Source organism: Macaca nemestrina, chromosome 10 (genome assembly GCF_043159975.1).
Source record: "Macaca nemestrina isolate mMacNem1 chromosome 10, mMacNem.hap1, whole genome shotgun sequence".
Classification (NCBI taxonomy): domain Eukaryota; kingdom Metazoa; phylum Chordata; class Mammalia; order Primates; family Cercopithecidae; genus Macaca; species Macaca nemestrina.
The window spans coordinates 111,276,495-111,300,672 of record NC_092134.1 but is presented as its reverse complement, the minus strand read 5'-3'; the positions used below and the strand labels follow the sequence as shown (position 1 = coordinate 111,300,672).

At 35.9% G+C, this 24,178-nt stretch overlaps 1 protein-coding gene across 2 annotated transcripts in view; it reads right to left on the bottom strand.

Annotated features, from left to right (window-relative positions):
• Nucleotides 1–24,178, bottom strand: part of LOC105484179 (importin 8) — a 67,628-nt gene that overhangs the window by 36,315 nt on the left and 7,135 nt on the right. Inside the window, exons 3-12 of one of the 2 annotated variants that reach the window (XM_011745562.2) lie at nucleotides 19,694–19,850; nucleotides 17,077–17,235; nucleotides 15,918–16,074; nucleotides 11,366–11,455; nucleotides 9,537–9,631; nucleotides 8,872–8,956; nucleotides 5,869–6,003; nucleotides 3,745–3,844; nucleotides 712–788; nucleotides 271–387 (exon numbers count right to left, since the gene is read on the bottom strand). In XM_011745562.2, the coding sequence (XP_011743864.1) occupies nucleotides 271–387; nucleotides 712–788; nucleotides 3,745–3,844; nucleotides 5,869–6,003; nucleotides 8,872–8,956; nucleotides 9,537–9,631; nucleotides 11,366–11,455; nucleotides 15,918–16,074; nucleotides 17,077–17,235; nucleotides 19,694–19,850 (1,172 nt within the window). Of the gene's footprint in view, nucleotides 1–270; nucleotides 388–711; nucleotides 789–3,744; nucleotides 3,845–5,868; nucleotides 6,004–8,871; nucleotides 8,957–9,536; nucleotides 9,632–11,365; nucleotides 11,456–13,275; nucleotides 14,790–15,917; nucleotides 16,075–17,076; nucleotides 17,236–19,693; nucleotides 19,851–24,178 lie in introns of those variants that run through there. The other variant, XM_071071957.1, reaches the window with a different exon arrangement.

Sequence of the window (24,178 nt, the reverse complement as noted above, 5' to 3'; positions counted from 1 at the left end):
AACAAGACAAATACTACCTTAGATCAGTTTGATATTGATTTTGTAGAAATAAGATATTTTGTATCCCCTTCACATAGCAATGGTTTCATACTGAAAATGTTAGTCAAATTTTCTTTTTAATTAAAGAAATAGGTGACAGAAAGGAGGATATTTGTCAACTCAATTATCCAGAAGTAGTCACCAGCTTTAAATTAACCATAACTTTCATATTCCCTCATTTGCCTGTGCTTTACAATGTTATTAAGTAAATTAAATTTTGATTATCTTAACCTTCAGTAAAATCTCAGCTAGGGAACCAATCACATGCAGGGCTCCATCTTTCTTCCTAGGGTCAAAGTTCGGGTCTGTTAGGATTTGATAACAGAATGCCATCATTTTTGGCAACACCTAAAGAAATAGAAGAATCCATTTTAGTCTACATGAACTTCATCTTACTATAGTATTAACTGTGATGCACAAATTTTTAAAAATAAAGCCATTTTATTATGTTCTATCAAGCAACTATAAGCTCAATAAGAAAAGTACAATTTATTAAGAAAACAAAATAACCATGATACCCTTTCCCCTCACCAGGACAGAAAAAAAAAAAAATTCTTAAGGTGACAAGTTATAATGAATAACAACATAATTTCTCAAACACCAGGGATATACTAGAGTATCAAATCAACACAGGCCACTTTTGTTTTGGATTTAAAAAGAAAAATGAAATACCTCTTTTCTTTTCTTTGCAGCAGTATATAAGAGAGTCTGGGCTGCTGTGGTGGGAGACGCATAGTCTTCAAAAATATCTGAGATTTTAAAAGGTTAAAACTATGTTAGCAAAAATATAATTACTTATTCTAGATTTTAAACCTGACTGGCTGCTATTCCAAACCAAAAATATAAAACCATCCACATATGACACTGGTTGACAGCACTAAAAAGCTAAGGATATACAGTGGCACCACAACATTGTTGTCTCCTGCACAAAACAATGTTCCTCAAACTCTACAGGTTGTCCTTTTAAACTATTATATTGAAGAAAACAATGCATTTGCACATATGTTTCACTGAGAACAGAAAAAGTGCTTTATCTCTATCAAAAAACAACAAAAATGTACTCAGTTCTTACTATGTGCCAGGCACTATTCTAGACCCTGGGATACAAAGATCAAACAAAAAGGTTCTCATGGAGCTTACGTTGTGAGACAAAGAAACAGAGTGTACATATATACACACATAATAAGTCAGGTTAAAAACAAATGTAAAATAGGATAAAAAGACAGAGTGACAGAGCATGGGGTGCTAGTTTAAATAAGGTGTTAGGGAAAGCCTCTCCAACTCTGTTAAGGTAACGTTTAAGCAGAAATTGAATGAAATGAGGGAGAAAGCAATCCATGGATAAAGCACTCCAAGCAGGGGAAACAGCAAGTATAAAAGCCTTGAGGGACTGCTAGGACCATGCCTGGCTCTGTCGATACGTAGGTTCACCAGGTCATCAATGGATATTTGTTGAATATACACCTATCTAAAACTTAACATATCACTTAATACCATGAACATTTTCACAAATTTCAGAATAGGCAGTTTTACATAATAAACTGAAATCTTGAAAGGTATCTGATATGTCCTTGTTTAAATATAAAAGATAAAATCAAATCTAAGTCTACCTCAAAATATAAAATACAAACATAATAAGAACATTTTTGGAGTACTGTACTTACTCTGTGCCAGGCCATATGCTACAGTTTTAGAAGCATCTAGTATTCTATGCTAAGCAGTCAGTTCATGTGTATTATCCCATTTAATCCTCCTAGAACTATTATCATCACCCGTTTGACAGCTGAAATCACTGAATTTTAGAGAGGTTAAGTAACCTGTCCACAGTCACACAACAGGTAAGTGACTAAACCAGCATTCATACCCACGCTATCTTAACATCAAAGCCTGAGCTCTTGTTAGTTTTTACCAAATCAAAAAACATTATTGGGGGAAATGGGGAGATGTTGGTTAAAGAGTAGATAAAAAGAAACTAAAACATTATTATTAATCAGTCAATACATTTAGATAGGAATGCTTTGTTACACATAAATAATTCCAAGTGACAAACATATAAAAAGAAAATACAGTAACTGTTCTTCCCTGTGGTTACCCAAAAGTAAAATACACATATCAAATCAAAGCCACTGCATTCCAGTCTACAGAAAGAAAAATTAAAGAAAACTCACTTCAGCTAGTCAGTCTTGAGTTACCCATATCCGCTTTTAAACAATAAAATGTAAATTCCCACTGTTAATCAACAGACACAGAGTTCTTATTTTCTAAAAACTGGGATATTAATACCTATCTTATCAGATATGAAGAATACATAAAATCATGGTAACTTTCTGAAAGCTAAACAAATACTCTGTACATCACAAAAACACATAGGTATTATAAAAGAAGTAAACACTAAAAGAATAAAAGAATGCCTTGCAAGGCAGGAGGATCACTTGAGCCAGGAGTTTGAAACCAGCCTGGGAAATATAAGGAGACCTTGTCTCTGCAAAAAATAATTAGCCAGGTGTGGTGGCACACACCTGTGGCCCCAATACTTGGAGGCTGAGGTGGGAGGATCACTAGAGCCTGGGAGGTCAAGGCTGTAGCGAGCTCCGATTGTACCAGTGCACTACAGTCTAATCAACAGAGCAAGACCCTGTCTCAAAAAAAAAAAAAAAAAAAAAAAAGAGAGAAGAATGGTTGGCTAATCACTCAAAACTAACTAGAAAAACAAAGGCATAAGAATAGGGAAATAATAAGTTACACATATGAATAAAGATTTTCAAAAGAAAAAGAACAAAGAAATCAAGTAGATGATAAATGTTTCTCATTCATTTGCTTTTCTTATACTTTGTCTCCAAGAGAAAACGGGGTCCTCACTTACTGAATCAAATAATATAAACACAAAGTTCTGCAAAAACACTAGTGCTTGGCCTTTATTTTGCATTTTCTATCTCTTCTATACCTCTGCATTCCTCCACTAGTGCTTGAAGGCATACTGGAGGCCAAGCACTAGTGGAGGAATGCAGCGGTGTAGAAGAGATAGAAAATGCAAAATAAAGCAAATAAATAAGATAAAATTCCTGTCCTCAGCTTCTAAGTTGTGGGAGATAGGTATGCAAATTAATATTTTGCTATGTTAAGTGCTTGAGTGGTCCATGAAGCAATTAATACAAACTGGGAATAAAAGGGAATAAATCAGGCCACCTACACAATTCAACAGTTTCCACGAAGATCCAAGTTAAAAGGACACCCAAAGAACTGGGCCATACACAGTGGGGCCCCCATATGAAATTTCTTTCCCTTGTGGAACACTTAGTCTCTCAGATAAGCAAGCAAAACAAATTGGGGTACCCTAAAATATGCAGAAATCCAAAGTATTTCCCACATGAGTACAACCCAATCTATAAATGAGTCTCCCAAAAGGCACAAAAAGGGATAATCCCTGCAGATCAGCATCACAACAGCGTAAGTAACAGAGGGCTCCATGGGAACTTCAGCACCCGTAAGAGAGATGAATGAGGTGGCTTTTCATCCCCCACATCCGACAATCTCAAGTTCTCTAGTTCAACAAAATAACATCAAACTCTCAAAGTTTCAGATTTTATCATGCAAAGCAGAACGTGGGAGATTTAACAAAGTAATAAAATTTGCTTAAAAATATAAATTTAGTTATACTACTTTACATATGCAGGAACGGATGAGAAATAAAACCATCTCAATTACCAAATTTCATCCTTATATACTCATATGGATCTTCTTGCCACAGCTCTTCATCCTCATCTTTATAACACATCACAGAAAAAATCACATCTTCAGAGATATTCTAAAATGAGAGAAAAAAAAAAGTAACAAATGTGTATAGGCTATTCAAGTTTGAGGAATACTAATAATGTATTTGTTGACAGCCTTTATGATGTTAGTTTTCCAAACTCTGTGTGTATAAAATGTCAAGTCAAGGTTATATTTACTATTATGGTTCTTATTTTGAAATTTTTTTAACATTTCCATTTTGGTCCTAAATGTCCATGTATTAACAATATTAAAGGGCCAGGCATGGTGGCTCACATCTGTAGTCCTACCTCTTTGGAAGCCCAAGGGCAGAAGGATCGCTTGAGGCCAGGAGTTCAAGACCAGACTGGGTACTATAGCGAGACCCCATCTCCAAAAATATATATATAAAAATGTAGCCAAGCATGGTGGCATGCATCTTGGAGGGTCTCTTGAGCCCAGGAGCTCCAGGCTGCAGTGAGCCATGATCATGCCACTGCAGTCCAGCCTGTGCAAAAGAGTGAGACTCTAGCTCAAAAAAAAAAAAATTAAATTTTCTTTACTTCTATTTCAACAAAAAAACTAATTTCCTACTCTACAAATGTAGGTTTTAGTTAGAGAAAAGTCGTATTTATTAGCCTCTCTGTGCACTGCTACTAATGCTCTATTAAGCCCTTTTATGCTAACAATTTATATAAAAACAGGATCATCTCTTATCACTTAATCCAAATTAAATAATTCTAAGAGAAAAAATTCAGCCTAAGGATCAGCATTTTCTTATTCCTACTTTACAGCTATATAAAAATAAAGCCAAAGGTATGAAGTAGAGAATAAATGCTATCACAACTCACCCTTACTTTACAGAAACACAGCAAATGAAATCAGTATCTTTATTATTATTATTATTATTTTTTTTTTTTTTTTTTTTTTTTTTTTTTTTTTTTTGAGACGGAGTCTTGCTCTGTCACCCAGGCTGGAGTGCAGTGGCCGGATCTCAGCTCACTGCAAGCTCCGCCTCCCGGGTTTACGCCATTCTCCTGCCTCAGCTTCCCAAGTAGCTGGGACTACAGGCGCCCGCCACCTCGCCCGGCTATTTTTTTTTGTATTTTTTAGTAGAGACGGGGTTTCACCGTGTTAGCCGGGATCGTCTCTCGATCTCCTGACCTCGTGATCCGCCCGTCTCGGCCTCCCAAAGTGCTGGGATTACAGGCTTGAGCCACCGCGCCCGGCCTAGTATCTTTATTAATTGCAAAGAAATTATCACTATTTGATCAAAGTGATTAGGCAAATAGTTATTAAGATGTCTACATAAAACAAAGAAAAGATATCTGTTGGTAAGACGGGTAATAACACTAAAATTCTATCCTGGACAGCAAACAGCAAAGTGAAAGATTTTTCTTTTCACATGTCATTTATAAAATTTAAGAATTTACAGTTTGGGAGACAGTAGGTATTCAGTTCCTAACATTCTTGAATTATCCAATTATTTGTATACAAATAAGTATTTATTTATTCGTGGCCTATAATTTTCCATTCTCATTTGTTCTTTAGCTAAATAACAATGCTGAATTCTACCTTTAGGCAAACAATTGATATAGAAACAATGATGCTATTGAAACTTAACAATCCAAGAAAAGAAATAAAAACCTTGCTCATACCTACAAAATAAAAACAGTCACATACCAGTCTTCAATTCCTGCAAAATAACACTACCTTAGTAGAGACCTGGTAAGTTTTCAAAATGCTTTCACACAAAATACCTCATTTGATCCTAGCAACTTTTAGATAAGGACAGAAAAACACTATCTGCCTTAACAGAGGAGAAAATAAGGCTTAATGAGATTAAGCAAGATCAAGTGAATCCAGGTCTCCCAACTCATAAAACTTGAAGCCTTCACTTTTCTCAAATGCTTAAATTTCTAAGCCCTTTATATCTGACATAGGACTTCACTCATTAGAAATTATTAATGGTAAAATGTATATACAAAATGTAAAATATAGGAGTAGTAATACTAACTTTGTCTAGAAAACCTAATTTAACCAGAGAATAATTTTGGAGAGCTGCTCTCTGACACTAACCTGTATGTGTGGCTTCATCTGCTTCCAGGTTATAGAATGAACCACCCCTTGGTTGAGATAGTTGAATGCTTGCTGGAGAACACGGGGAGCTACGTATTCTTTCTGTCTATATTGATCTAAAATTTTTAGTAGCACCTATAAGAAAATAGAAAATATAGAAGAACATAAACAATTTTAAGGTTAAAAGGGGGAGGTGGCATTTTTGGCATGACCTCAAATTCAAAATCCATAGAGAGAAAAATTAACAGCTTTGGGAGAAAAATCAATGTTTTGTAAGAAAGCTCAGATAAACAGTTTTAATTATTAGACAGATCTATGTTATATTGAACTAAACAGTGTCTCATTGTAAGTGCCAGGCAAAGTCTAAATTTCTATTGCACTGCTAGCTCTTCAAAACAAGTTAAAACTCCTGTTTAAAAAATTACAATAACAGATCTGACTAAATAAACATTAAAAACTTCCATATAACAAGACACAGCACAAAGATGTTTCATTATCTGATAAAGACTCCTTCAAATTGGAAGAGAAAAGTTGTTCAAAAAATAGTTTTGACACAACTGATTAGCCCTTTGAAAAAATTTAAATTAACTCCCTAAACTTCATACCAAAATAAACCTCAGATGGGGAAATATTTTAACAATGACAAAAAACGATAGCACAGGATTCCTTCAAGAAAACGTGGGAGAATTTTCTTTTATAATCTCAGATCACAGAAGGTCTTTGTAAACACAACACAACTGAGAAGTTATTTTTTAAAAACTGATTTAAAAAATTATTTAGAAGGAAAGAACCACACCAAAGCAGCTCTGACTGGCTCAAGGACCTTTAGTCAACTTTCTTCACTACAGAAAGTTGCCTTCCAATTCCTGGTCTCCAGAGCTCTTCACCATATCAAGCTTATAAGTGAGTTGCTGAATAAATAAAAAGCATTCTTTCAAAATAGGTACAAAATTTATAAATCCAGAATATGGATTTTATTCAAGTTTCCTAAAACTCAGGTTTACCAAATTTATCAGAAGTCCTATCATCATGTAGAAACCCTTTCTGTGATGCAAGCTAGAAATGGATGATACTGAACATGATTCTTTCTAATACAGATGTGGCTCATACAAAGTAGGGGTGATGGGAGATGGGAAATGGGAGATTATCTCCCCACACAACAGTGGGGGAGAGAAGAGTCCCTGATAAGAAAACTATTTTTAAGTATCAGGAATATATACCTTAAATAACCATGGTACCAAGAGTTTATAACACGGATATAATGGCATTTTTATATGTGTGTATACATGTATACACACACATACATGTTTATGACACTGAAAAAAAATCGACTCACCACTCTTCAAGTGGAAATTAACTTTAAGATACTTGAAGGAGTTTAACAGTAGTGGACAGCAGTGAAAGGGGCAGAAGACAGCTGACCAGTTTCCTGGTTGTCCTGGTTTTATTCACTAATTTTCCCTATAGATTGTCTCACCAGCGAACAAAAAACTTGTGAGAAATTCAACTATATAACTACAGCCTTCCTGAATTGTTGCACTGTACTTTTTAGAAAGCATTTTACTAGGCAAAATGATAATCCATAAAAGGGAGTACTCCATCTCAAGACGACAGGTTCTAAGTACTTAACACTATAATGCTGACAATAAAGAGCTATTTTTAAAAAAAACCTCTAGAGCCGGGCACGGTGATTCACGCATGTAATACCAGCACTTTGAGAATCCAAGTTGGGTGGATCACTTGAGATCAGGAGTTCAAGATCAGCCTGGCCAACATGGTAAAACTCCACCTCTACCCAAAAATATAAAAAATTAGCGAGGTGTGGTGGTGTGTGCCTTTAATCCCAGCTACTTGGGAGGCTGAGGCAGGAGAATCGCTTGAACCCAGGAGGCAGAAGTTGCAGTGAGCTGAGATTGTGCCACTGCACTCCAGCCTGGGCGACAGAGCGAAACTCCATCTCAAAAAAAAAAACATCTAGCAACACCCTCTATGTCATTAAAGCTTTTTCCTATGTCTAATTAGTCTTTGCTTCCTCAATATGGTCCTGACACAGCCAGTGGTCAATAATTAATAAATTTTATTGAAACATAAACAAAAATATGATTTAAATGGTAACACTGATCAACCAGTCTTCGTCCACCACTTGTCCTTTGTAGCTTTTAAAATTTTTTTTTTTTTTTTTTTTGAGACGGAGTCTCGCTCTGTCGCCCAGGCTGGAGTGCAGTGGCCGGATCTCAGCTCACTGCAAGCTCCGCCTCCTGGGTTCACGCCATTCTCCGGCCTCAGCCTCCTGAGTAGCTGGCACTACAGGCGCTGCCACCTCGCCCGGCTATTTTTTGTATTTCTTAGTAGAGACGGGGTTTCACCGTGTTAGCCAGGATGGTCTCGATCTCCTGACCTCGTGATCCGCCCATCTCGGCTTCCCAAAGTGCTGGGATTACAGGCTTGAGCCACTGCGCCCGGCCAGCTTTTAAAATTTTTAAACATTGTATCAACTTGGATTGTTTCAGGAACTAATTTTCACTATACAGGATGGTTCCCAAATTTCCATAGAAATGTTTAAGTTCTCAGCTAAGAATCTTGACGTCTAATAAGCTCAACTACTCTTCCTATGCCAATTCATATTATATAAGTCTTCTAAAATAAAAACTTAGAACAAAGAGGTGAAGAAATGAAGATCAAAAAACTCCAAAGAGGTCAGAGAATTAATAAAAGAGCCCAATCTAACACTGGTGACTGCTACACCCCTATCAACTTAAAAGGTTTGAGTCCAGAATCTAGGATTCAGTTCTGGTGGTGGCTGTCTTGGGACATTTGGTTCTAAAACTAATTGCACTGGAAACTCGGTTTGAAAGCTAATTGCACTATAATAGATTCCCAGAACTGTCCTTTCATCCTCTATAAATATGTAATGAATTAGTATGTTTGTAACCTACTTCCAATAGAAATGACTTTACTTTCAGAAGTAACCCTTCTTCTATTTTAAAAGCATAAGTTTATTACCTGCTGAATGCCCACCGCATAGGTTTTCAAAAAGAATTCAGAAAATTCAAAGTATTCTTTTGTGACATTTCCTGGGCTTCCGTATCTTAAAATACAAAAAGACAATGTACAAATACCGTGAATTTTACAAACAGCATGCTTGCTAGTTCAAATATAGGCCCTTATTCAAAGATGGATTCTATTGGGACAGAAAACTAACACTGCCTTTTTTTCCCACAAGCCACAAAATGAAATCAAGATAACCTGTACTTAGACCATGGGCCATACTGTAAAGTTTTAGACAGAAGCTTTCACTTGCTAAACCAAAAGCTCCTAAAGGGTGAATATTCGAAATCAAAATGTTACAACTGACATACATTTTTTCAATAAATGCTTTTAAAATTAAAGTTGACATTATTACGGAGTTGAGTGACCATGCAGCTTCTTGCATAATTCTTAGATATTACCAATGGGCTGAACAATGTTATTTTTCCAAGTTTTTCACAGAAGAATAGAAAAGATCCAGAAAAGACCACCCACTTCATTACGATCTCAAAGCCAATAATTAAAATTAAGCTGCTTTAAACAGAGTGACTCTTGGTTCTCGGTGGCTCTAAAGACAAATAATCATATCTGATACTGAGATACTGGCTGTATGATCATCAATGTAATAAACAGATAATTACCGTTCAAAGAGCCGAGCTACGATATGCAGTGCCCACTTCTTACACTTCCACCATACCAGTTCTGGTCTATCATCCTCATCAATGTGCAGAGTCTCCTAACAGGACAAAATTACCCAGATTAAAGTTCTGCATAATAAAAGGATTTATGCGAATAACAAAGGCAGGATAAATCTTGATATAGGTTAAGTCATATTAAACGTGAAGTTAGATTGCTATATAAATGAAAATTCTTACTTTATAGATTGCTAGGTAGGAATTAAATAAGCAAAGTAAATTTCAACTAACCAATGCCGCTGTTCACATTTACCTCCTATCTTCGAAAGGCCTAAATAAGCAGAGGACAAAATACAAAACACCATGGTTCCTTCAGGAAACTCTGAGATGATGAAGAGGTTCTACATTTTTATCTGGGTGATAACACAAGTGTATGTCAAAATTCACTGAACTAGTCATTAAGTTCTGTGCATTTATGTATGTAAGTTAAACGTCAAAATACTTTGTCTCACAATATGGACAACAGACACAATGCTGCACATTTTAAGACAAACCAAAATTTTAATAGATACAAGAACTAATGTGATAAATTAAAAATAGTATTATTGCAGATCAAAATGAAACACCATCTTTTCCCTATCAAATGGAAAAACATAGAATTAAGTGTGTACCCATAACAGGCATTCTCAATCACTGCTTCTTAAAGTGTAACTGAGGGCACACTTTCTTGAAGAGCACTCTGCAAGATTAGTGAAAAGCCTTACATGCTTCTAGTTTATCCAAAGAAAATAATCATATATGTGCATAAAAATTTAAGTACATTCTTAAAACACTAAAAAATTAAAGCCTAAACATCCAGCAAGTAAAACATTCAACAAAAATGACAGTATAGGCTGGGCGCGGTGGCTCAAGCCTGTAATCCCAGCACTTTGGGAGGCCAAGGTGGGCAGATCATGAGGTCAGGAGATCGAGACCATCCTGGTCAACACGGTGACACCCCATCTCCACTTAAAAAAAATACAAAACCAAAAATTAGCCGGGCGTGGTGGTGGGCACCTGTAGTCCCAGCTACTCGGGAGGCTGAGGCAGGAGGATGGCATGAACCCGTGAGGCGGAGCTTGCTGTGAGCCGAGATTGCACCAGTGCACTCCAGCCTGGGCAACAGAGCAAGACCCTGTCTCAAAAAAAAAAAAAAAGTATAAAAGCATTGATAATCATAAAAATATTTATAAGTTTTAAGTGAAAACTGAATTTCAAAATAGTATCAATAAATACTTCTTTTTTTTTTTTTCCTTTTTGAGATAGGGTCTTGCTCTGTTCCCCAAGCATAGTTTACTGCAGCCTCAAACTACCAGTGATCCTCCCACCTCAACTTCCCAAGTAGCTGGGACTACAGGCACATGCTACCACATTTAGCTTTTTTTTTTTTTTTTTCATTTTGTAGAGTCAAGGTTCCACTATGTTGCACAGACTGGTCTTGAACTCCTAGCCCCAAGTGATCCTCCCAGCTTGGCCTCCCAAAGTGCTAGGATTACATGTGTGAGACACCATGCCCAGCCAATATACACTACTTTTATAAATTAAATATGTTGTGTATAGACGCAGAGGGAAAAAAAAAGACTAGAGGAATAAATATAAAGTTTTAAAAACAGTTTTCATTTTTGGTAGGATTTAAATTGCTTATCTAAGCTTTCTAAAAATGGTATTATGAATTATTTTAATAATTTATTATAGTAGTAAATTTTTTCAAAGAGCAGGCATGGATAATGAATTAGTCTACCAGAAATATTCCAAACTCGTCACCCCTATTTTTCTTGGGAAAAGCTTTTTCTTACAGGAGGAACGGTCCTGTCGATAATAGTTCGGAAGATCTCCATCCACGTTGTCATGGTTTGGTTATTCACTAGCTGAAGAGGCAATGCATACTGGAAAACAGAAGAACAACAACACGAACAATAATTCTTCCCATCCAAAAAGAACAACAATTTTATGTATATTGTAAGGTTAAAATATACAAAAGGGCTAACATTTGAGAATGAAAACAGCAATCTTATATGGTTCAACCTAACTTAAAATAGATTCATATGCATATATAGAACTTAAATTTTTAAATTTAGAAGACTACCTGCCATGAGTTGTTTCTTGGGTCTCCTTTTTAAAAGGAAAAAAAAAAATGAATACACCGAGGTCTCATTTATTCAGCATGAGACTCTAGGTGAGTGATTGTTATGACTTACCCCTTTGAGGGTCAAACTTTCCATTTTAACTACCTTGATGAAAATCTTTATCTCATTATATGAAACTTTTTTTAAATTACTTTCCTCTACACTGTAGCATAATAATTACAGTCCACTTTGTACTACACAGATATGTGGCTCACTTCTGCTGTACTGTGAGGTGCAGAAGAGGGATATTGTCTCCACATCCATTCAGTACAAAACACGCTACATACTACAGACAATAAAATAGACAATCTTTGCCCCCACAAAGCTTACACTCAAACTGGAAAAAATATATATAGTCATGCACGACATAACAATGTTTCGGTCAGTGACAGACTGCATATACAACAATGGTCCCGTAAGATTAGAACAGAGCTGAAAGATTTCTATCACCTAGTGACATAGTAACCATCTTAAAGTCATAGCACAATGCATTACTCAAATATTTGTGGTGATGCTGGTGTAAACAAACCAACTGCATTGCCAGCTGTATAAAGTATAGCAATTTTATACAGTACCTAATTGGTAATGACAACTATGCTACTAGTTTATATATTTACTATACAATACTTTTTATCATTAGTTTAGAGTGTACTCCTTCTACTTTTATTCTTTTTAAGTTCTCTAAAACAGCCTCCAGTAGGTCCTTCAGGAGGTATTCCAGAAGGCATTATTATCATAGATGACAGCTCCATATTGCCCCTGAAACGAAGACACTCCAGTGGGACAAATATAGAAGTGGAACACAGTGATATTGATGATCCCAACCCTGCATAGGCCTAGGCTAACACGTGCGTGTCTTAGTTTTTAATGAAAAACTTTGAAAAAAGAAAAATTCTAAAATATAAAACCTTTTAAAATATGGATATAAACAAAATATTTTTGTACAGTTGTACAACACGTTAATATTTTAAACTAAGTGTTAGTATAACAGAGTCAAAAAGTTGAAAATTTTAAAGTTTGACTGGGCGCGGTGGCTCACGCCTGTAATCCCAGCACTTTGGGAGGCCGAGGCAGGCGGAACACGAGGTCAGGAGTTTGAGACCAGCCTGGCCAACATAGTGAAACCCCATCTCTACTAAAAATACAAAAAATTAGCCAGGTGTGGTGGCAAGTGCCTGTAATCCCACCTACTCAGGAGGCTGAGGCAGGAGAATTGCTTGAACCAGGAGGCAGAGGTGGCAGTGAGCCAAGATTATGCCATTGTACTCCAGCCCAGATGACAGTGTGAGACTCTGTCTCAAAAAAAAAAAAAAAAAAATTAAAGTTTATGAAGTAAAAAAGTTACAGTAAGCTAGGGGTAATTTATTATTGCAGATAAATTTTATAAATTTAGTGTTGCCTAAATGTTCAACATTTGTAAGCACAGACTAACATCCTAGGCCTTCACATTCACTCATCACTACCTCACCCACAGCAACTTTCAGTCCTACAAGTTCCATTCATGGTAAGTACCCTATACAGGTGTGCCTTTAAAAAAATATCTTATGCTGTATTTTTAGCGTATCTTTTCTATTACTTACCATTGAGTTACAGTTGCTTTCAGTATTTGGTACAGTAACATGTACAGGTTTGCAGCCGAGGAGCAACACATAGCCTAGGTATGTAGTAGGCTATAGCGTCTACATTTGTGTAAGTACACTCTACAATGTTCACACAGGGACAAAAATTACCTAACAAGGCATTTCTCAGAATGTATCCCCAGAGTTAAGTAACACATGACTGTACATGTACAAAGGTAGGAATAAGAGAAGAAGGTGGGGGAGATGAAGGGCTTTATGGGCTATATTAAGAAGTTCACACTTTATTCTAAGTGTATTTGGGAGCCATTTGGATTTGATATAGGGAACAGAGGAGAAGTAGGCTGAGGGTTAGGATGAGCTTCTGTATAGAATATCCACGTGCCCTGTACAAATATTATAAATGCTACTTAGACAACATCTGTTGTATTACAATTTTATTTTATTTGAGGCGGAGTCTCACTCTGTCACCCACACTGGAGTGCAATGGTGCAATCTTGGATCACAGCAACCTCCGCCTCCTGGGTTGGAGCGATTCTCCAACCTCAGCCTCTGGAATAGCTGGAATTAGAGGCACTCACCATCATTCCCGGCTAATTTTTGTATTTTTCTAGAGATGGGGTTTCACCATGTTGGCCAGGCTGGTCTTGAACTCCAGACCTCAGGTGATCCGCCCATCTCAGCCTCCCAAAGTGCTGGGATTACAGACTTGAGCCACCACACCCAGCTGCTCATACTTTTAAAAACAAAATTGTCTGCCCCTTCTCATATTATCGCTTTTTACTTATGTCAGCATTATAATAGTGGCTCCTAATGCCTTCTAAATTTCTATTTCCCAGAGGAGAATATTAATGTATTAGTACATAATAGATTACCAAAATGGTTAAAAATATTGAGGTTTTTCAGGTTTTTAACAAGTATAGACTGAGAAAAATATGTAGATTCTGTCCTCTTAGCAAACCAATTAGAGGTAGAGGCTTTAGAAAAATTATTTCATCAGCCTTTGTCTTACTTCCCAATTTCTAGCTGTTTCTCTCAATAAAAAAGGGAAGTCTGGCCTCTGAATATTATTTCAAAACAAGTGAGAACATATTTTCCTAGTATTCTAGTTTCTCCTCCTCTCACATTTGACTCCTTCCCCCTTCTCTTTCCCTGCAAAAAGTCTGCTCTGGGGGAAAAAAAAAACGCTGCCTCAGACTACGCCTATTAAAAGTTTAAAAGATGAGGCTTTAATAAAAATATAAATCTTTATTAAAGTAAAATATTCTGGAGCAGGCGCGGTGGATCACGCCTGTAATCCCAGCACTTTGGGAGGCCGAGGTGGGCAGATCACGAGGTCAGGAGATGGCGACCATCCTGGCTAACATGGTGAAACCCTGTGTCTACTAAAAATACAAAAAAAGAGCCAGGTGTGCTGGCAGGCACCTGTAGTCCCAGCTACTCGGGAGGCTGAAGCAGGAGAACGGCGTGAACCCGGGGGGTGGAGCTTGCAGTGAGCCGAGATCGCGCCACTGTACTCCAGCCTGGGCAACAGAGCGAGACTCGGACTCGAAAGACAGAAAGACAGAAAGAACGAAAGAAAAAAGAACGAAAGAAAAAAGAACGAAAGAAGGAAGGAAGGAAGGAGGGAAAGAGGGAAGGAGGGAGGGAGGGAGGGACGGAGGGAGGGAGGGAGGGAGGGAGGGAAGGAAGGAAGGAAGGAAGGAAGGAAGGAAGGAAGGAAGGAAGGAAGGAAGGAAGGAAGGAGAGAAAGAAAAGAAAAGAAAAGAAAAGAAAAGAAAAGAAAAGAAAGAAAGAAAGAAAGAAAGAAAGAAAGAAAGAAAGAAAGAAAGAAAGAAAGAAAGAAAGAAAGAGAGAGAGAGAAAGAAAAAAGAAAAAGTAAAATATTCTGAAACAGTTTAAGTATCTAAGTCAATAAAAAGCCAAAGACAGATCCAAACTATCTTGGTTTTTGAGCTCAACAAAACCATCCTCTTCTCATGACAAATTCAACTAGAAAGCATGTAACAGAGTTTAATTCATTCATCAAACAGTTAAGACTGAAAACAATTATTCTTCCTCCAATCAGATCTAAATAATGTACCCAAGCCTTTCAAGGATTTGATGTTAAATATTTTTATATTTCAAACATATTCCATCTTTCTGGATTCCCATGTTGGTATCCCTTATAGCATTCAGATTTTTTTTTTTTTTAGGCAGTATTTTAAACCAAGGAAAATGAGCCTTAAATCTTCTGTTAGCTTTGAGTCAAATGCAAAGAAACTACCATCAATATGATTTCCCAATAGAAGAGGGACTCTCTTCTTCTTTACCTTCTTCTTCTCTCATAACTAATCTACAGGCAGGAATGCTATAGAACAGATAAGTCAAGTAATCAGGTTTTAGAGCAGGTAGGTTTACCTACCCTGGTTGTGCTTTACCCATGATTTCAGACACTGGAGTGAAATGCACACAGGGGCAGATCTGCCATTGAGATGATCTTGGGCAATTAATTTCTGTGAACCTGTTCCTCAAAAGCATTTTTTAAAGAAATATATGGGAGAATATATAATAATTTTTAATAATAAGTGATACTTACTGAGCACTTTCCATGTGTCAGGCAGAAATACAGGACTCCATATTTGTTTTCTGCAACAGAAACCTACCTGAACAAGTGCATAAAAGATTTTCAGAATTTGTTTCTGCAGTAATACAGAATAATAGGAGGAATCAGGAAGGAGCTGCACGATTTGTTGCTGAATACGAGGCAGGAATATCTGCATTGCTATTATAAGAGGTTCTCTCTCTTCTGCTTTCTTATATCTACATGAGCAAAGACAAAAAGAGAAAAGTAATTTTTCCCACCCAAAGAACTATCAATAATAAATTAGAAAATATTTTTAAATACATAAAACTAACAAAACAAAATCATTAACATTGGCTTACAGTTTCTGTTTGAATTGCTAGAATTAAGTTGAAAAGAAATTTAAAATAACACATCCTGTTTTAGGCACAGTTTAGACTAGTTTAAAGCAATTCAAGACTATTTTGCATTTTTCCTACATGAATGTTTCTAGTATTTAAATTAATTTTCATCAAGCCAAAATTCGTACTATAAAATACAAGTTGCTATGCTATTTTAAATAGACAAATAACGTAACAAATATGGGAGAAAATGTTTTTTTCTTATATTACCCTAAATTGAGCAGTTAAAGTAGTTTAAAATTTAGTTGCTCTTAGATCGCTTTAATTGCTATAAATCTGAAATATTTTCAAAAATTCCGTAAGTAGAGTAGGTAGGAACTAACCAGTTTAAAAGGAGAACTACAGGACTTTATATGCACATGTAGCAATCTTCCTAGAAACCAGAAAGCAATACTATTAAGTGTGATATTAGTCCTCCACCTACCCAAACTGCTTTTATGGAAAAGAATGTCATTAGCAAAGAAACGTCAACATTTTCTATCTTGCATCCAAAAAAGTACATGTTTTGGTTTATTTAACATACTCCCTAGAAGACAAGTATTAAGGTATCTCTGTATCAGAGTTTCCAAGGAAGCTGTTAATAAATGGTCCTGTGCAACTAAAAAGTTTTTGAAGTGCTTCATATTATATCACTGTCTCAGAGGTTAGCAATATCCATCAGCACATTAAAGTTTCTTTCAATAACTGCAGCAAATAAACACATTTAAGCATGTTTAACTCAACATTTCCCAGACTAATCTGATCACCTGTGCAGAACATCCACAACAGACCACTCTATGCAACTTAATTATTTCTAAGTTACACAAGGCTGCTTTCTTCAGCCAATGGAAACCAACTTACTCATATGTCTTCACCAGTTGATACAGACATAATAAACTGCCAAGCCAGCTTCCACTGCTCTGTGATTGCAAGTAATAGTCTATCTTGTCGACTACTGCTGGCCAGTGACCAGGAAAATCATGTTTTATGATGGCACGGAGACACATTGTTAACTGGACTCTACAAGGTAGGGAAGAAAAGTCCAAAATCTAAGTAGTTATAAATACTATGTTTCAAAGCCTTCTAATATTTTACATAAAAGTTTGTTATCTCCTATTTACCTGTATTATATAATTGTATACATGGGATAGGGGAAAAGACATATCTAAAAAAACAACTTTAGTGGCTCAACTTGCTGAAAATAAACAGAATGGGTGAGTTCCTAAAATGAATGAAACCTTTCAAGCTATCTTATCCTAAATACAGTTCAAAACAATTTTTAAATAGTTTAAAATTTTCAAAAAACTGCAAAGTCTACCTCCGCTCTGTAAAATTTCCCAGCTTATTATATCTCATATTTTGGTTACCATATCCTAAATGGGGAAGAAAATAACACTTCAAACAGACAAACTTAGTCTAAAGATGGTACAAATAAGTACAAAGAAGGCCTACATAATTGTGGAAGCTTCTCTATGGGCCAAAACCTTGAACTCATCCTTTATCAGTTAAAACCCAACACCGTATGTTGAATCTATCCAAAGCAGTCTGAGATACTAATTTGTGTATCCCGAGTATAAGAAAGAAACATGTATTAGCGAGGCAATTCCTGAAGGGGAGACCTAAGAGCTACTTCCAAAGAAATAAATGAAAAAGCCAACAGAAGATACATAAAACAGAGGAAAAAAATATTCCTTCAATAAAACCACAAAGTTAAATGCTAAAATATGTTATCTGATAACATAGATCAGTAATCATTTCCTCAATGAGATTTCCACTTTAACTGAAACTGAAAAGAAAACAGGGGCAAAAATTTCTTTTCTACAAACTATCAATTCAATGATATCACCAAATATGACCTTACATGACATTTTCAAATAGTTAAGAAGCAAAATTAGGATTCCACAACGCAACTAAAAAAAAGAAAGCATTTTCAGTTGAACAACCAGTAACTCAGATTCACTTAAACTCGTAAAATTAAACAAAATGATGCCTTTTCTTCACACTATCAAATCTATTTGAAAAATCCCTTTGTAATACTCCTAAACTTTGAGAATAGGCGGAAGAACTTTCAACAATGATTATAGTTAAGCCTTAAGGACATAAAAGGGGCAAAGCCACAGAGAACTGTCCCACAATAAAGACAAAAATCTCCTCTAGTGCCAGTAGTAGCTGCTCCTTTAAACAATAAATGTCATATTTGTATACAATAACACTGAAGCTTTTCATTTTTTTAAATCTCATTTTCAGGTTGATCCTCCCAGTCCTTTCTCATTCCAAGCAAAGGATGGTTATGAAAGGCCATCCTTCATGCATTACTGTGTAGAACCACTCGAAGATTAAGGGAGATCTGAAAATGTAAGATTTTGAAAATAAATGGATAGATGATGGTACCACAGGGGTATCAGTCCCATGACTGGCATTTGGGCAACCAATGAGAATAATAGTGATTTATTTTTAACCAGTACACCTATTTTGTGCTCTTAACAAATTAATTGCTTTAAGAGTTCAATGCTTGTTCTCCTTCCTGTTACCCATGGTACTTTCTTCCTTTTCCACTGCTTATGTCATGATGGCTATTAGATACTCAGGGCTAACGTTATATTCAACTTCTTGACATTAAAAAGTTTCATTCCTCTACCACTGTTTTCACCTGTTTGTCCCTGCATTTTCAAAAGATACCTAATTACTATCTTGTGTGTTGAAAAGAATTTGTTTCTCCAATTTTAAGACTGCAAAATTTTTGACTATACAGCTGCTCTGTCCAATAGAGCAGCTGCTAGTTACATATGCACACTTTAAATGAATCAAAAGTAAATGGAATTAAAAATTCCGTTCCTCAGTTACACTAGCAACATTTCAAGTGCTCAACAGTCATTGATGCCATGTGGCTAATATTAGACAGCACTGACATAGAACACTGTCACTGCAGAAAGTTCTGAGGGACACTACTGCTCTATGGCATCTAATCTATGATTTTCAAAAACTGGAGACAATTCTTCTAGTTAATACCTACTCTATCCTGTCTTCTCTGAAGGAAAACATGCTCAATTCATAAATGTGAATAAAAATACAGGGAAAGATTAAGATAGGTGGTAGGTAAAAATTCCCAGAATCAATCTCTCTGTATCAAAGAAAAGAAAAGCAGGTAGTAAAAAAAGTCAAGCGATCATTACTAAGAATAAAGGTCATTTAAGTAGCAAGATTTACACAATTGTTTTGGTTAAGTATGATTTTTTTTTTAATCTTACCTCTTTTTGTGGCAACATATGGCAACAAAATCTTTTCCAAAATATCTTGAGGCAAAGAATTACAAATGCAAAGACCACTAAGTAAAATAATATTCTTTGAGTGTCCCTCTTTATTACTTTACCTCTTTAGAAAAAGAAACATGAGTCTGAGGATTAGATCCAACAGCACCTACCCTCAGATCTAAGCATTTCAGGCTTTCTAGTAATCCTAAAGATATAGCACCACATACCTCACTAAATCTGGAGACCGAATTATTCCTTCCACAATGTTATCACGTATTTGCTGGCGATCGTTTTCGTGAATATTGAATGGAAATATTGCTTCTCCTGGTGGAGGTTCTCGATCTGGCCAGTATTGTGTCACCATGTTCTTCAGGTAAATGGCAGCTGAGTTTGAGAAAAAATGCTAATGTAGCAGTACCAAAAAGAATGGCTTTAATTCAGCCTTATAGAGCATGAAAGTCCAAACCCTTCAATGTTAAACATGAAACCCAGCAAAAATGGATACTCTTCCAGGTATAAACAGTGAAATCAGGAAGGGCAAGTGGATAAGAATTTAAAGGTTTCACTTCAGCTAGTCTAAGCAGAAAATATTTCATTAAGTCAAGATCCAGAGCTTACAGGACAGGAAAATTATCTAGAAATCATGCATAGTAAACATACTTTGAGATCATAAAATCACACTTTTTGCAATGCCTAATTCTGAGGTGACAACAGGTAAAGTTCTACTTTCCTTCATGAAGGTGGCTTTTTTGGTTTTTTGTTTTCCCACTGGCTACTATCAAACACTAGCATTTTGGAGTATCTCTGCTTTTTATAGTATTGGTAATTTTCCTCCAACCTTTTTGAAATATTTACTACTTGTAAATATAATAAGGAAATGAACATCAGTCTTCAAAAATTTTTGGAAAACTCAAGAAATTTTTATATGTTCTCATCTATCAAAATACATAATCTGATTTTGTTCTATTCTTTGTAATTGTTTTCAACTTTTAACAAAAGCCTTCTGAAAGAAACAGGCTGACATATTGCTACAGCATTTTAAGAAGGAATGTGAAGCTTTCTTTTCTTTTTTTTTCTTTGAGACGGAGTCTTGCTGTGTCATCTAGGCTGTAGTGCAGTGGCAAGATCTTGGCTCACTGCAACCTCTGCCTCCCGGGTTCAAACGATTATCCTGCCTCAGCCTCCCAAGTACCTGGGATTACAGGCGTGTGCCACCACACCCAGCTAATTTTTGTATTTTTAGTTAGACAAGGTTTCACCATATTGGCCAGGCTGGTCTCGAACTCCTTACCTCAGAAGCCTGACCTCAGAAGCCAGGGCAACTGGCCAGAATGTGAAGCTTTCTAACCATCCCAGTTGAACAGTGAATGTAAATAAATACTTACAATGTCGTGTGTGTGTGTGTGTGTGTGTGTGTGTATAAAGAATAAAGATACGTGATTTGGAAAGCAGCATAACTTTCTTCCCTTAAGCTTCTCTTCTTTCCCCACCCAACTCTTTCTTCACCCAACTTTTAACATAAAACTATATTGGTGACCCGGTTAGGTGGCTCACATCTGTAATCCCAGCCCTTTGGGAGGCGGAGGCGGGTGGATCAACTTAGGTCAGGAGTTCGAGACCACCCTGGCCAACACGGTGAAACCCTGTCTCTACTAAAAATACAAAAATTAGCCGAGCATGGTGGCAGGTACCTGTAAACCCAGGAGGCGGAGGTTGCAGTGAGCCGAGATCATGCCACAGCACTGCAGCCAGGGCAACAGAGCAAGACTCCATCAAAAAAAAAAAAAAAAAAAAAGCTAAATCGGGTAGTAAAAGCACTATACCATGAAGAATACACCAATACGTTCTACATTAACTAAAACATAAAAGAAATTTCGTGAAATTATGAACTTGACATCCTGTAAGCTCCTCTTTCATTAGTTTTGAGTAGCTAAAGTTTTGAAAAACTGTTCCATCTATGATTTCAATTTATTCGGGTAAAAACAAAAATTATATAAAGGGGGATGTGTGTTAGGGTTTTCTTTCTTCCCTTACTTGTTTTTAATTCAGACCACACAGGCTCTAGACTAAGTACCATGTTTTATCGGGTATAGTCATTATATTATGTAATAGTGACTGGCAAATAATATCTATTCAATAAAAATGTATAGACTATTCAAAAAATAATGAATGAATGATCTAAGGATATGAACCAATGTGTCAGCAGTTCAAACTGATTTCACAGGATTTGGGGGTTTTTTTGAGACAGGGTCTCACTCTATCGCCCAGGCTGGAGTACAGGGACACAATCACAGCTCACTGCAGTCTCCACCTCCAGGGCTTAGGTGATCCTCCCACCTCAGTCTCCCAAGTAGTTGGGAATACAGGCGTGCACCACCATGCCAGTTAATTTTTTGTATTTTTGTAGAGACAGGGTTTTGTCATACTGCCCAGGCTGGTCTTGAACTCCTGGGCTCAAGTGATCCACCCACCTTAGCCTCCCCAAGTGCTGGGATTACAGGCATGAACACCCAGCCTGATTTCACAGGATTAATCTTTGCAAAAAGAAAAATCAACTATATTATTCACAAAATCATTTTGATCCCTATAGAACTAGTCTTGAAAACAAAAAGCAACCTTTAGACAGTAAAGATACAGACATGGTAAAATCATGGGCTTATTTATGATTTAGTCATTAAATACTATTAATATTAATTTTACAGCTGAGAAGTTTTAATTTAAAAATTATGGTGCATCAAACAAGATAGGTTTTAAAAAAAAGCACACTGACTAATTTATATATGCCTAAATAAATGTACAATTAGGTAAAATAAAATTGAAAATATGTTAAAAAGAAAATTTAAATTACTATTATGGATAATTATGGATTACTAAAGATAAAGGAAAAATACCAAAGATAACTGTTACCATATCAATCAATAATCTAAAAACCTCCCTTTAATCATTTAATTCAAGTACGTAACAACAAACCATTTGCCAGAACTAAGAAACAAAGGACTAATGTCATCTTAATCCAATTCATAAAGGAAGTATTAAACTTACTTATCTGTCTGGGTGTCTTGGAGCATCCTTGTATTTTAATAATAGATTAAAAAGAGAAGAAAATTTATAAATGGCACTTAAATTTAGGATAGTTGTAATATAGAATTTTACAAATGTATTTCAGATTCTATGATAAAAATGGCTGCTCTAAGATAGTTTTCCTACAAAATCCACTCACCATTTTAAGCATCATAAGTTGAAATTAACTTTCTAAAACACAAACACACTTTTCTCCTTCAGCACAACGAATCATCACTTAAGCTCTGGACCCAGAAACACAACTACAGAGGTCAACTGGGTTTCATAACCTCAAAGTGAAGAAAGTACTGTTATCTCAGTGGGCAGAATGTCATGCTTTTGAGTTGATGTTTCTAAGTCTCGCTGTTTTTCATTGTAATTTTGTAGCCCTTCTCTCCCTTATTACTCTGTGAAAGGCTAGATTAGACAACAAATGTGTCAATTATATCAAAATAATATTAAATAGATTCTAAGTACAAACTACAAAGCTTTCTACAAATAAAATGCATGAATGTTAATGTTAATCAAAGTTTCTTAAAGTGCTTCTGGACTGATCAGCAACAGAGGCATCTTTCTGTTTATTTCTAGGTTCTGCACTCTATAATGTTAAGGTCAATCTTAACAAATAACCTCTGAACAAATAACCACAGAATGAATTGTTGTATCTTCTCCCTGCCCATCCTTTGGAAACACAAACAAAAAGAAAGAACAAGAAGGAGGCAAACTTATAGAAATCAAAAACCATGCTATTTTTTTAAATGACAGTCCCACATCTGTCACCACTGATGACCTCTTCAGGTCTAATACCTCTCAACCACCACTTTTAAATCCAAACTACTCTCTGCTTCTCATAGCAAGTCCAAAATGCACTGAAGAAAGTACATTTCTGAGCCTAAATTTACATATATTAGAGAAATTTTACTAAAGAGTCTCTTCTCTTCAGAGGTAAGGAGTAAAAAATTAGAAACAAAAGTGACTTGACATTCCAGATCATAACTATCCTAAATTTAAGATAGGCTTCCTTCACTGAACATAATATTAATAATGCTATTATGCTTATCAACACCTCAAAAGAAAAGCAGCAGACCAAACATTCAAATTTTTTCGTTTTGCTTGGCAACATCAAAATACTGAATTTTTCCTGTTTCTTGAAAACTCACAGTAAGGTAAGAAAGGACATTCACCAGTGAGCACGCTTGATGGTAGCAAGAACACTTTATATTGCCCACAAACAAAAGAGAAAAAGTATTTTGCAGATGTATTTCCACTTAACATTAGCATAATTTTTTTTACAGCTTTATACAGGCTTTCTTTTAAAGCAAAAATCACAACATTCTTTTTTAAGTGTCATGCTAAAGATGATAAATTGTCTGGGTGTCTTGAAGCATCCTTATATTTTAATAATAGATTAAACAGAGCAGAAAATTTATAAATACCACTTAAATTTAGGTTATAATGTAGAATTTTTAAATGTATTTCAGATTCTATGACAAAAATGGCTGCCCTAAGAAGGTTGTCCTAATAAGTTAGGAAATAATCACCAAGATAAACTTTATGAGGTAGTTAACAGATTTGAAATCTAAATTACGAAAAAAACAAATTATGAAGAAAAAAATGCCTTTCAATGCTGTTTACATTTTACATCAAAACTT